This window comes from Camelina sativa, chromosome 12, assembly GCF_030686135.1.
Source record: "Camelina sativa cultivar CO46 ecotype springtype chromosome 12, ASM3068613v1".
Lineage (NCBI taxonomy): Eukaryota > Viridiplantae > Streptophyta > Magnoliopsida > Brassicales > Brassicaceae > Camelina > Camelina sativa.
Window position 1 is genome coordinate 9042579 of NC_141891.1, and position 13958 is coordinate 9056536.

Here is a 13958-nt window from a genome sequence, read left to right on the forward strand (position 1 = left end):
TTAAACACTCTGTAGACTAGGATACTCCACCGACATCAATTACTCCCATCCTTAGGACTTTTATCTTTTTGATTGATATTACATTTCGAGACTGTTTCATTTGTTCATGCTTAGAATCGTTTTCGGTTTTGCTTATTCTTGCTTGCTTCTTGTCATACATTTTCGTTTCTGTTTCTGTGACTCATTTCCGTTTTGTATTTTGACAATTCTAGGATTATTAGAAAAACACTCTTCTTGAATTGGCTTGACTTGTGATTGCTTGATTGCATCTTGATTGTTAGCAACATCCCATTTGGATTGACACCTTAAGTATTACAACACATAAGGTTAATTGAACCTACTAGGAGATACAAAAATCCTAGTATCATGGTGTTAATAAAATAATGATATGATGAACACCAAATTAATAATATTTTAATTTATATTTATATCAACCCAAATTCGTCCTGCTATATAACCCGTCAGGTGATATTTAAAACTAAATTTTATTTAAAACAATTTTTTGGCATAAGCATTTAATTTAGTATTTACTTAAATTACTTTAGTAACCCACGAGATAATTTTTATTTTTACATGTTACATTTTTACGAATACCTGATTTATTTTTAAAGTTAAATAATTTAATTTATTGTATTTTTAAAGATTTAATCCATAAATTGATATATAAGTAATTTGTAACCTATTATTTTAAAATTTTAATATTTTGAAAATGATTTAAACGTCAGAATAAGTTTTAATTAGCAAATAAAGAGCATCACTGTAATGAAAAAGTCATATTTCTGATTTGTTTAAGTAAATACGATGATGGTTATGTTCTGTCAGTTAAAAAAAAAAAATTAGACGAAGAGTTGTTAGTTTCGGTAAAATCCGACGAAGCCCCGGCGAGTCTCGGCTTCTACTCCGGGTGACTCATTTTCCGACACCTTTGTTGCCAAAAATATGAGTATCTTCGTATTAGAAATTTTTATTTGTCTCATATACTCTATAATAGAAGAATTTTGGCAACAAAGATTGCATTTTAAAAAAACACACATTTTTAAAATTGGGGCTGATCTGTAAATAAATAAACATGATAATGACTCATATCTATGTAAATAAAATGACTTTATTCGTAGGTGACCCGCTAAATCACAACAAAATAAGGCGCACCACATATTTCCAAGCTAAGGAGACATGGCTAGTAACTATGTTAATAAAATGTTGTCGTTGTGTAGGTGACCCTTAACAACAAACAAAGTAGACGCATCCCAATCATCATCCTCAGCATGCTATGGTTAGAATGGTTAGTAATAATGACTACTTGCCTAAATATTTTAACTAAAGTCTAAATTTGAGAAAGTAAGTCGGTTTTTTTGCATGATAAACAATTTAATTTAGTAAATGCATTTGAAACATGAAATTATACACTATAGGATCTAGTAAAAAAAATAAACCATCTAATTATATGTTTACGTTGGTGTACATTACTTTACATAGAGTCTTACTTTATGTTTTTGTAATAATATATAATCTTGTTATAAATAATATTACCACTTGCTCTAATATATAATCTTGTTATGAACATGGACAATTACTACCATCAATGATTAATATAATTACAGAGTTTGAAAGTTAGTTCAAGAAGAGATTAATAATATGTTCTCAAGCGGGAGCAAAACATTATCACAAGTGATAACTTCTAAATTAATGATTCAGATTCGAGCGTTAAATGAAGAAGCAACGTTCGATTTCATATAGGACACATGAAAATGGTTAGTACCTCCATTTATCCCTGATAGTAACAAACTTTAGGATTAAGAAAGCATAATTAGGTGGATACATGATCTTTATAACTTGATTGCTACTCAACATAAAAATTAGAACTAAAAACAAAAATTATCATAAAGTAACATAGATTAACAAAATTATTATAGACGATAAAATGTACTTCAAACGAAGATGATAAAATATTACCATTAGCGTAATTAAATTTTGCTTGCTTTTGTTATAGAGGAAGTGTTTACCGTGTTTAGTGAGTTTAGATGCTGAGTCTTATTTATAGTATTTTGAGAGGGTTTTGGGTTAGTAAAAGCAAAAATCTTGATGACGAAGTTGAAAATATCTTCACCAAATAAAATTTTTGAAACAAAATTAATTGGTTTAAACATATATAATAGAATATGCTAGTAACGTTTATTGTGACAATATATTACAATTTCCAAAAAACGAATTAAACAGAATTTGAAATCGACTCTTAGCAATATATGGGAAGATCTAATATTGGTTTCCTTTTTTGCAGATAATTCGAAAGTAAACTAATGTCGATTGTTTGTTTCGCACCGAGTCTTAGCAATATATGGGAAGATCTAATTGAAGAAATAAGAAGAGTAATAAAGATTTGATTGCCATATATATCAATCATATATAGAAAGAAATTCGTAATTAAAGAGAGCGAAAATTTTGGAAGAGAATCGTATTTTACACTGATTTTGTTTGAAACCTAATCATAATTTAATAAATAGTAAATTATAAATTAAAAATAATTAAATACAATTGCAGTCTTGTAATTAGGTGGCAAGTTTAGGATTTATTTGCTAAATGTACTTGCAAAATATATATATAGATAGTATAGTTGGCAGACCTGGCTCTATGGTCCAACTTTTTTTTTGTATTTTTTTTCTAATATGAGAAATATACAAGGGTCCATTTTTTTTTCAGCTCACATGGTCCTTCGATTTATTGAGCCGGCCTTGTCGGCAACCGACACCATGCATGCACCATCAGGCATACAAATCGTCTGGACTGGACCATTTCAGTTGATTTAATATAATTTATAGATTAGCAAACTAATGCACTCCAGAATTCGAGATCATATATTTTTCTTCATTAGCCCCCAAGTTTCTTTTATAGGCCCATTTGTATCAGACCAAGTAGAATAATGTATAGGCCCATTAATGATCCACCCGCGATACTGGAGAAGTCTCGCTCCGAGACGACGTGCTCTTTCTTGCCGGAGTCGTCGTCGTCGTCGTTGCTCACTGGTCAGTCGTTGATCCCTTTTTTTTTTTTTTTTTTTTAATTCTTCTCTTTCCGAGCCTTGATTGTTTAAGGAATTCGATTTTAGCTTGATTCACATGTGGGGAATGATTTAGAAACGCCATGGACGTTTTAGATTCTTAAAGGCTACTGAAATTTAGATAGTTTTGTTTTTTTTTTTTCTGGGCAAATTCTTTTATCTGATTCTCTTGAGAAGTTAGCTTTTAGTTCGTAAGAGTTTCAGTTACGTTTGAAAATCTCAAGTCTTTGTTACTTACAGGCAACAATTTCTCTCAAAGATGGCGTTTTTGGGGCTCTTCCGTGTTTCTCGACGGTTATTGAGATCCTCCGTCTCGGCAACTCCATCTTCTTCCTTTGCTGTTTTGCAATCGCAGCATAAATCCTTGCCTAATCCTGTGACTACCCATTTCACCAAGTGTTATCCTTTATGTAATTATAACTATCAAGTATGGAGTAAAGGGAAGGTATTGCATCAGGATAAGTTTCTTGGTGGTGTTGGCTGGAATTATAGATTAGTTGGTGGGATGTCTTCGTCTTCGGTTATGGAGGGAAAGCCTAAGAAAGATGATGAGGAGAAGAGTGATGGTGGTGGTGTTAAGGAAGCTTCTTGGATAGATTTGTATTTACCAGAAGGAGTTAGAGGTTATGCTAAGCTTGCTCGTTTGGATAAACCCATTGGTACTTGGTTGCTTGCTTGGCCCTGTATGTGGTAAGTTTATCTTCTCAACAGCTCATAGGCAATTAGGTAGTGTGATCTTTAGCTGAAATCTTTGATAGCATGGGAGAGTGGTTTTGTGGTTAAGGATTGGCAGAAACCAGGGTTGTATAATGCTATAAACCTGAGTTTTCTTGGATTTTATAAATGTTATAGTACTGTAAATTCCACTGGTTTATTAACTCAGTAATCTGATTGGTGGTAGTCTTTTAATAATATAATCATATTTGCATTTTACGTCATGGATCTGGTTCCGGAGATAAGTAAATAGATGGAAGTTCTGAATCGCCATCATTGTTGTATAGGTCGATTGCGTTGGCTGCTGATCCTGGAAGCCTTCCAAGTTTTAAATATATGGCTTTGTTCGGTTGCGGAGCACTACTTCTTAGAGGTGCTGGCTGTACTATTAATGATCTGCTTGATCAAGACATAGATACAAAGGTCAGTCTCTCTTATGGTATGGTGAAAAAGAGAGGTGATGTCAAATTTATATATCCCTATGTATGTTGGTTTACAAAACATGTTTTGTGTAACTATGGTTTCTGTAACCATGGTGAGATAGTGTTTCTGCTTTGACATTTGAAAGTGGTCTTGATGCTTGTATGCCGGATCAATTTACATCAACATTTTTCAGTCACATTTCTGTTGTGGGTAATAGTTTATCTGCATGTATTGGTGACTTCGTTGAAAAGGTGAAAGACTTCAGGTATTAGATGTGGTGAAGGTGAAATATACTTTTTGATTGAAATATGTGTTTGGTAGTTAGGGTAGCTACTCAACATTCATGTAATTGGATTCATTCTTCCATACACAAAGATAAGTTGCTTGTGAGTAAGAATAAGGATATTTTCAGGCTCAAAATTTTATTTGATTGTTTTATTTTTGATTATGTTGTCTTACAAATTTCTTTTTCTATTTAGGTTGATCGTACAAGATTAAGACCTATCGCCAGTGGTCTTTTGACACCATTTCAAGGGATTCAGTTTCTTGGGCTTCAGTTGCTTTTAGGCTTAGGGATTCTTCTCCAACTTAACAACTACAGGTTTGTTTGGAATTTATTACATATTGTCATGCCTTCCCTTTATTTTTGTGATTAAATTCTTTTTCTATTTGAGCTCATTTCAGTATGTATATTCTGCAGCCGTGTTTTAGGGGCTTCATCTTTGTTACTTGTTTTCTCCTACCCACTTATGAAGAGGTTTACATTTTGGGTAATTTAAATCCATTTTGGCTTCTCAAAGTTAGACAGTATATTTTTTCTTAGTCCCCTTTGATCGATTCTATTTTGTAATTGCAGCCTCAAGCCTTTTTAGGTTTGACCATAAACTGGGGAGCATTGCTAGGATGGACTGCAGTTAAAGGAAGCATAGATCCAGCTGTTGTACTCCCTCTGTATCTCTCGGGAGTTTGCTGGACCCTTGTTTATGATACTATTTACGCACATCAGGTATATTATTTTTAGCTGCAAAATCTATTTGATTACGAGCAGTAGCAAAGTTAATCTCAGTGTGCGCATATTGCTCCCCTAATTTTCATTTCTATGCAGATTTCTTATTTCACCTTTTCTTTTGTGTCTCATGCAAATGCATCCATTTTGATGTACGACTCTAATGGCAATCTTAAAGAAGAAAATTACCTTGCACTTTTCCATCTGATATCCATAGTTTAAGTGAAGAGTTAGTTCCATAAAAGTAGGTTGATTACAGTCTTGAGTCTTCTTTTGATATAGTATATGCCACACGTTACGAATCCAAAATTTCAGCTCAAGTTCAGCTTTTATGCTAGTAATTTTGAGATATTGTAGAGGTGTTAATGTGTAAGAATCTATTGTGTCTCCAGGACAAAGAAGATGATGTAAAAGTTGGTGTTAAGTCAACAGCTCTTAGATTCGGTGATAATACAAAGCTCTGGTTAACTGGATTTGGCACAGCATCCATGGGCTTTCTTGCACTCTCTGGACTCAGTGCAGATCTCGGTACTTAATAAAACTTTAGTAGGATTCTTTGGTGGTTCCTAATTCCATTTACCGTCTTTTGACTTTTTTGTTGTTGTTTTCTCGCTCTAATGATAAAGGGTGGCAATATTACGCATCACTGGCCGCTGCATCAGGACAGCTAGGATGGCAAATAGGGACAGCTGACTTATCATCTGGTCCTGACTGCAGTAGAAAGTATGAAAATTCGGGTTTTGCTTTTGTACTCTCTCAATCCAACATGTGTGATTTGCCTTGGAAACTAATACTCTCTGAGTTTTGATGTTTGTACAGATTTGTGTCGAACAAGTGGTTTGGTGCTATCATATTTAGTGGAGTTGTACTTGGAAGAAGTTTTCAATAGAGACTCTCTATCTCAACAAATAAGGATGAAGCTTTAGTATGAGGAACCTATATATGAAGAAACGAGGTAGAGTTTTAAGACACTGTATGTGAAACAGAGGACATGGTCTTGCTTCTGGATCGTAAAAGCTCTCAACTCTCAAGGAACAGATAAGCACAAGGCTTGTCTAGTTGTCTGTATACTCATTCAAAGGGTTGACACACGTAATTAGTATTACATTAAGTTGTAAATTTTACTGGATGCTTAATAAATTTTCCTTTTTGAATCCCAAATTGCAAATACATTAACATTGAATTAGCCGTGTGATTTGGGGAAAGTGGAAACATCTTTTTACAGAAGATTTCCTTAGGCTTAATTCATTAAATTATCATCCAATAAGGCAAATATTATTATTATTCATAATTACACGCGGTTTAATTGATCCAACTAAACACCAATAAACAAACGCCACGTGGTCAGCATCTCCGTGTTCGATCTCAAGACATAAATAAAAAAAGCCATAAGAATCGGAGATTTGTTCTTTCTCTCTCGATTGACTTATTGACTGAGAGAGAGAAAAGGCTTTTTGAAAAAAATGGGACACAGACACAGCAAGTCCAAATCCTCCGGTCAGCCACCGTCCTCACCATCATCTACATCCGGCAACGTAGTCCACCATGTCAAACCTTCCGGAGAACGCCGTGGATCCTCTGGTTCTGGAACCGGCGGGTCTTCAGGCCCTGGAACCGGCGGATCTCGTTCAAACACATCTACTCAGCAGAATGGTCGGATCTTAGGTCGGCCTATGGAAAACGTACGGGGTTCATACGAGTTCGGTCCTGAGCTAGGTCGTGGTCAGTTCGGTGTTACCTATCTTGTTACTCACAAAGAGACCAAGCAACAGTTCGCTTGCAAGTCAATCCCTACGCGTCGTCTTGTCCACAAAGACGACATTGATGATGTTCGTCGTGAAGTCCAGATTATGCACCATCTCAGTGGTCACCGGTAAATCTTTTTTCGATTTTTGCTTCGTTTTGGATCTGAAATGGAATCTGAAACGCCTTTGGTTAAATTGTTAGGCTAGAAGAAACAATGCTCAAGTCTCCTATGAATGAGATAGATATTTAAAAATGGCTATTTCGTTTTCTATATTAATGAGTGGTATGCTTTATATGTGGGTGAAAAGTTTTGTGGTCCTATATGTTAAAACTATTGAAATGTTTCCCATCGTATTTATCTTGACTTTTCAAGTTTGTGAGTGGGTTTGTAGGAACATAGTGGACTTGAAGGGAGCTTACGAGGACAGACACTCTGTGAATCTTATAATGGAGCTGTGTGAAGGAGGGGAATTGTTTGATAGGATCATAGCTAAAGGTCTTTACTCAGAGAGAGCAGCTGCTGATTTGTGCAGGCAGATGGTGATGGTTGTGCATAGTTGTCATTCTATGGGTGTAATGCACCGAGACTTGAAGCCTGAAAACTTTCTCTTTCTTAGTAAAGATGAGAACTCCCCATTGAAAGCTACTGACTTTGGGCTCTCGGTCTTCTTTAAGCCAGGTTAGGAAACAGGCTAGAGGCTTCCCCATTTGATACCTGCATTAGTGTATTACTTCATGTGGGGTGTAGTGTCTGCAAGACTGCAACCATAGTCAATCTCCCCTCTAATGAAGTCGATTTATTAATGCAGGGGATAAGTTTAAGGATCTTGTTGGAAGTGCATACTATGTTGCCCCAGAAGTTCTAAAACGAAACTATGGACCAGAGGCTGATATCTGGAGTGCCGGTGTGATTCTATACATCCTTCTCAGTGGTGTCCCGCCTTTCTGGGGAGGTATTGCCTTGATCCTTTTTTTTGAGAAGAGAATTCGGTTGCACGGTTTAGATAGTCACTTCTCTTTTTTACTATTGTGCAGAAAATGAAACGGGGATCTTTGATGCCATTCTTCGAGGGGACCTTGATTTTTCAGCTGATCCGTGGCCAGCACTATCTAGTGGTGCCAAAGATCTTGTGAGGAAAATGTTAAAATATGACCCTAAAGACCGGCTTACAGCTTCTGAAGTGCTAAGTAAGACCCCTTCCGTAACATGTTTTGATAAAATTAATGACAACACTGTGTTTTGATCCAACATTAACATGTTTTGATTCCTACACAGATCATCCGTGGATTAAAGAAGACGGGGAGGCATCAGACAAACCGCTTGACAATGCGGTGTTATCGAGGATGAAACAATTCCGGGCGATGAACAAACTCAAAAAAATGGCCCTGAAGGTATTAAGAACACTAGCTGAAACTGTCTGGTCAACCCCATCATACTTTATGTAGTCTTCTTGTTCTAAAGCCAACCTCTGCTTATCGTTTTGAATTTCAGGTTATCGCTGAGAACCTTTCTGAAGAAGAAATCATTGGTCTAAAAGAGATGTTCAAATCTCTAGACACTGACAACAACGGAATAGTCACCTTGGAAGAATTGAGAACCGGTCTCCCCAAACTTGGTTCTAAGATCTCTGAGGCTGAAATAAGACAGTTAATGGAAGCAGTAAGTCTCTCTAGCCTCTACTTTGGTGTCGAATCTGTGTTTCTCCTTGCAAGAAGCAAAAGTGAGAAAGCTTATGATGTTTTTTCGTTTAGGCTGATATGGATGGAGATGGATCAATCGACTACTTGGAGTTTATATCAGCCACAATGCATATGAACAGAATCGAACGTGAGGATCATTTGTACACTGCTTTCCAGTACTTTGACAATGACAACAGCGGGTAAAACAATAATCATCAATCTCTCTCTTTCTCTGTTTAACAAAGCTATAAAAGTCTTAACTCTTTGGTCATGATTTGTGTGATATTTAGCTACATAACAATGGAAGAACTAGAGCAAGCCATGAAGAAATACAACATGGGTGATGATAAATCCATCAAAGAGATCATTGCTGAAGTAGACACCGATCGTGTACGTATTAAACCCCTTAGTTTGGTCCTTTCATATCTTGATCGATATGCATCACTTGTTTTCTTAACACTCTCTTCTCTTATATTCGAAAAATCTACAGGACGGAAAAATTAACTACGAAGAATTCGTAGCAATGATGAAGAAGGGAAATCCAGAATTGGTGACAAACCGACGCAGAAAGTAAAAAAACATTGGAGCCTGGAGGAAGACAATCATAACACAAAGAGAGATCTTTTGATGTTGTTTGTTTGTTTGTTTGGTTTCTCTCACTTTTTTTACTTATTAGCTTTGTGTTGTTGTTGTTTCCCATCACCATACTTTATTTTGTTTCCTGCAATCTCTCTTTTTATCAACAAAACTGCGTTGGATTTGTTTTCACGAGTCATTCAAGATATAAATAATAATGTCATGATTTCAAATCTACAAATAATTATAATCCTGGATCATGTAACAAAATAACAAAGGTGCAATATATTCTCACAAAAATAAAATAATAAAAACAACTGAGATAAACAATTTTTATTAAATATTGAAAAAAAAAAAAACAGGAAGAAGGAGAAGGACCGCGAGCTTTGGATCGAGTCCGTTAAAAATTTTCTCCACTCGATAATAAAAACAAACAAATGAAATGATCATCGACAGCTTTCTTCTAGATTCGATTCCGATTCATCTTCTAAAAAATTAGTCTCCGGCTGATCGTTACAGATCCTCTCCAAGCGACGCCGCTTCTTACTCGCCGGCGGCTTGAATCATGGTATGTTAACCGACCGATACGTCTGCAATCTTAAACCCCTAGCTTCCTTTCTTGTTTGCTCCTGCGGGATTACAAAATTGATGTACTGTAATGTCGATTTGAAAATTTGTGAGAGAAATTTGGAAATGACTGATACCCATACGTCCTCCATCGTCGTTGAATTCATCTCTTTGATTCTAAATTTTTTATTGAAATCTGACTTGGTGTTACTCGCGAAAGTATAATTACTGTAAACGATTTGTTTCAGTGCATCTCTGAGTTTATGATCTGATTTGCACTACGTTGTAGCTTCGTCTGGACTTGCAATTAGATTTCATGGTGTTCGAATGGATTATGAGCATTCGTTAATAATCTGTGTATGTGTAAGCGTGTTGCTACAAGTGTGATATTGTTGTCTTCTCTTGAATCAGGCTGATAGGAGAAACAGGTGTAACCAGGTCCTCCTTTTAGCATATCAGAGTTTTGGTTTAGTGTTTGGAGATTTGAGTATTTCTCCTCTCTACGTGTATAAATGTACTTTCTACGGAGGATTGAGACATCATCAAACAGAAGATACCATATTTGGCGCGTTTTCTTTGATATTTTGGACCATTACTTTCCTTTCACTCATCAAGTACATGGTTTTTGTATTAAGTGCAGATGACAATGGTGAAGGTATGACCAGTTGTTTGCTTAAGTGAATCCGTTTTTGCTTTTTTCGTGTGATACATGGGTTAGGATGTAAGTGTTGGGTTTCTGTTGCAGGAGGGATCTTTGCTTTGTATGCTTTGCTCTGCAGACACGCAAGATTTTCTTTGCTTCCTAATCAGCAATCGGCTGATGAGGAAATCTCCACATACTATGGCTCTGGAGATGCAAGTAGAAATTTGCCTAGTTCTGCTTTCAAAAGCCTTATAGAACGAAATAAAAGATCAAAAACAGCTTTGCTTGTTTTAGTCTTGGTAGGAACTTCCATGGTTATAACCATCGGTGTCCTTACACCAGCAATTTCAGGTAATTAGGAAACCTTTCTTTCGCTTCTGTCTGGTTGTATAGTACGTTACCATTTTTATTTTTTCCACGGTTTAGCATCTAACATTATTTTTTTGTAGTCTCTTCATCTATTGATGGGCTTGTGGCCAAGACAAGTCTGAAGCATAGTAAGTAATCTTTGTTATCATCTTCGTACTTGCTTATCTTGTTTATATACGTAATACGTTTTCACATTTCCGTCATTGTTATTTATACATCTCTACCTCTGTGTTGCTTGCCTAGGTACTGTGGTCATGATAGCATGCGCTTTGCTGGTTGGACTTTTTGTTCTGCAGCACCGTGGCACTAATAAAGTTGCCTTTCTATTTGCACCGATAATGATTTTGTGGTTGTTGATAATTGCAACTGTTGGGGTGTACAATATTGTGACTTGGAACCCCAGTGTATACAAAGCCTTATCTCCCTACTATATCTATGTATTCTTTAGAGACACGGGAATAGATGGATGGCTGTCCCTTGGAGGCATTCTTTTATGCATCACAGGTAATATGGTCATTTATGTTCTGAAAATAGACCCAACAAGTGTTAATGTGACGTTATGTCTCATCTCGGCTATTTTTCTAACTTCAGGAACGGAGGCTATCTTTGCTGAACTAGGCCAATTTACAGCTACATCTATAAGGGTATATTAAGCAGCTAATTTGGTTCTTTAAATCATGCAGCTGAAATCTCTAGAGAGACTTTTGTAGCAGTTCCTTAGGAATTGCATTGTACAATTACTAGAAGTTTTTTGTTGCTAGAAGAATCCATAAGCAAAGTAGTCATATGAAGGACTTATTCTTGACCTAAGGAATTAGAAATATATGATACACTATTAGAATCTGGTTACTGTTTTTATTATTCGACAGCTTCTTTTGTTGGCTACTGAGGATGAAGAAACAATAACATTTTGCAATCTCATGGTTCTATGCAGTTTGCGTTTTGTTGTGTTGTTTACCCGTGTCTGGTGCTTCAATACATGGGCCAAGCTGCGTTTTTGTCAAAGAATTTTTCTGCTCTACCTTCAAGCTTTTATTCTTCCATTCCAGGTAATAATTTGGTGAATCTCCTTTTCACGTCTCTTTCCTGTACCTTACTGCCTCTATGAATTCCATTACAAGTCCCAAAGTACTACAATTTCTCAAATGAATGTACCTGACCTTCAGTATTTGAGATGTTTTAGTGGTGGATTTTGTCCATGATGCATTTCTAGATTCTAAGTTTCGGGTTTATAATTCTTTTCTGCAAGTAATATGAATATTCATTCATGTGCTCCTCTTTGGTCATGTAGTTTGTCGTATGTTCATGTGTTTTGTTATTGCTTTTCAGATCCATTTTTCTGGCCGGTTCTCATGATGGCTATGCTGGCTGCAATGGTCGCAAGCCAAGCAGTCATATTTGCTACGTTCTCGATTGTCAAACAATGCTATGCATTGGGATGCTTCCCGCGTGTGAAGATTGTTCACAAACCAAGATGGGTCCTTGGCCAAATTTACATTCCTGAGATCAATTGGGTTGTAATGATCCTCACCCTCGCTGTCACCATCTGTTTCCGAGACACTCGACACCTAGCTTTTGCTTTTGGTAAGGGCTTAACCTTCCATCAAACTCATAATTTCCATCGTTATCACTAAACTAATCCTTTTGTTCTCCAGGGCTCGCCTGCATGACTCTAGCCTTTGTGACAACTTGGTTGATGCCTCTCATCATCAACTTTGTCTGGAACCGTAATATCGTCTTCTCCGTCCTCTTCATCCTCTTCTTTGGGACTATAGAACTTGTCTTCGTTGCATCAGCCTTAGTCAAAATCCCTAAAGGAGGCTGGATAACTCTCCTCCTTTCCCTCTTCTTCACCTTCATCTCATATGTATGGCATTATGGCAGCAGAAAGAAGTACCTATGCGACCAGCACAACAAGGTCCCTATGAAATCAATCCTAAGTCTCGGCCCAAGCCTCGGGATCATCAAAGTCCCTGGGATGGGTCTTATCTACACCGAGCTAGCCAGTGGTGTCCCTGCCACATTTACTCACTTTCTAACGAACTTACCGGCATTCTATCAAGTTGTCGTCTTTGTCTGCTGCAAAACTGTCCCTATCCCGTATGTACCGCAGAAAGAAAGATACCTTATCGGCCGGATTGGACCGAAAACATACAGGATGTACCGATGTATTATCCGAGCTGGCTATAAAGACGTGAACAAAGATGGAGACGACTTTGAAGACGAGCTGGTGATGAGCATTGCCGAGTTTATTCAGCTAGAATCCGAAGGCTACGGCGGCTCAAACACTGACCGTTCCATCGATGGTCGGCTCGCTGTTGTGAAAGCCTCAAACAAGTTTGGGACAAGGCTGTCTCGGTCTATATCTGAGGCTAACATTGCAGGCAGCTCAAGATCACAGACAACAGTAACAAACAGCAAATCTCCGGCTCTGCTTAGACTGAGAGCAGAGTATGAGCAAGAGCTTCCAAGGCTGAGCATGAGAAGGATGTTTCAGTTCAGACCAATGGACACTAAGTTCAGGCAACCTCAGGTGAAAGAGGAGCTGTTTGATTTGGTAAACGCTAAGGACGCGGAAGTAGCTTACATTGTTGGGCATGGTCATGTGAAGGCGAAGCGAAACTCGGTGTTTGTGAAACGGCTGGTGATAAACGTAGCTTACTCGTTCTTGAGGAAGAATTGCCGGAGCCCAGGCGTGATGTTGAATATTCCTCACATTTGTTTGATCAAAGTGGGCATGAACTATTACTTGTGAGTTTTTGTTACTGATATTTCTGTGAGAGTTTTGTGGTTCACAGTATTATAAATCTGGATATGATGTTTTCATTTTTGTAATATTTATAGTTTACTGATATTCTTATTTTGTTTCTTGGTTACCTTTGGGTTGCTGAGAACTCATGGCTCAGTGAGTCTAATGTAGAAAAGTCAAAATGTAAAGGATACATAAAACTCTGACCAGGCGTAATCTTTTTTAGCACAAATTCAAAATAAAATTAACCAATTTGTCAGAAGTGGGATTTGAACCCACGCCCTCTCACGAGGACCAGAACTTGAGTCTGGCGCCTTAGACCACTCGGCCACCCTGACTTATGCTTAACCTTTCAATCAGTGTATATTTACCGAGATATTCGATGTTATTGTTAGCTGATATCATATTCTCTTATTTATTACTTTGTGGT

General features: G+C 37.0%; 3 protein-coding genes and 1 non-coding gene across 4 annotated transcripts; 3 read left to right on the plus strand and 1 right to left on the minus strand.

Moving 5' to 3' along the window:
- Nucleotides 1-2622: 2622 nt before the first annotated feature.
- Nucleotides 2623-6352, plus strand: LOC104785734 (4-hydroxybenzoate polyprenyltransferase, mitochondrial). The gene is made up of 9 exons (XM_010511000.3): nt 2623-3020; nt 3296-3745; nt 4057-4192; nt 4672-4793; nt 4893-4962; nt 5049-5198; nt 5591-5726; nt 5825-5921; nt 6018-6352. Exons 2-9 carry the CDS (start codon nt 3315-3317, stop codon nt 6085-6087), a joined length of 1212 nt encoding a protein of 403 aa, XP_010509302.1. The 5' UTR covers nt 2623-3020; nt 3296-3314; the 3' UTR covers nt 6088-6352.
- Nucleotides 6353-6457: 105 nt separating this feature from the next.
- On the plus strand, nt 6458-9441 carry LOC104785735 (calcium-dependent protein kinase 3). The gene is made up of 9 exons (XM_010511001.3): nt 6458-7071; nt 7337-7623; nt 7754-7897; nt 7980-8132; nt 8221-8336; nt 8437-8604; nt 8697-8824; nt 8915-9014; nt 9115-9441. The coding sequence occupies exons 1-9, from the start codon at nt 6662-6664 to the stop codon at nt 9196-9198; spliced, it is 1590 nt and encodes a 529-aa protein (XP_010509303.1). The 5' UTR covers nt 6458-6661; the 3' UTR covers nt 9199-9441.
- A 30-nt stretch (nt 9442-9471) lies between these two features.
- LOC104785736 (potassium transporter 3) lies at nt 9472-13639 on the plus strand. Its single transcript, XM_010511002.3, has 9 exons — nt 9472-9768; nt 10179-10422; nt 10513-10761; nt 10860-10907; nt 11023-11283; nt 11371-11423; nt 11714-11828; nt 12109-12363; nt 12435-13639. Exons 1-9 carry the CDS (start codon nt 9766-9768, stop codon nt 13532-13534), a joined length of 2328 nt encoding a protein of 775 aa, XP_010509304.1. The 5' UTR covers nt 9472-9765; the 3' UTR covers nt 13535-13639.
- Nucleotides 13640-13782: 143 nt separating this feature from the next.
- On the minus strand, nt 13783-13866 carry TRNAL-CAA (transfer RNA leucine (anticodon CAA)). The gene has a single exon. It is a non-coding gene; the product is annotated as a tRNA-Leu (tRNA).
- Between the last annotated feature and the right edge of the window lie 92 nt (nt 13867-13958).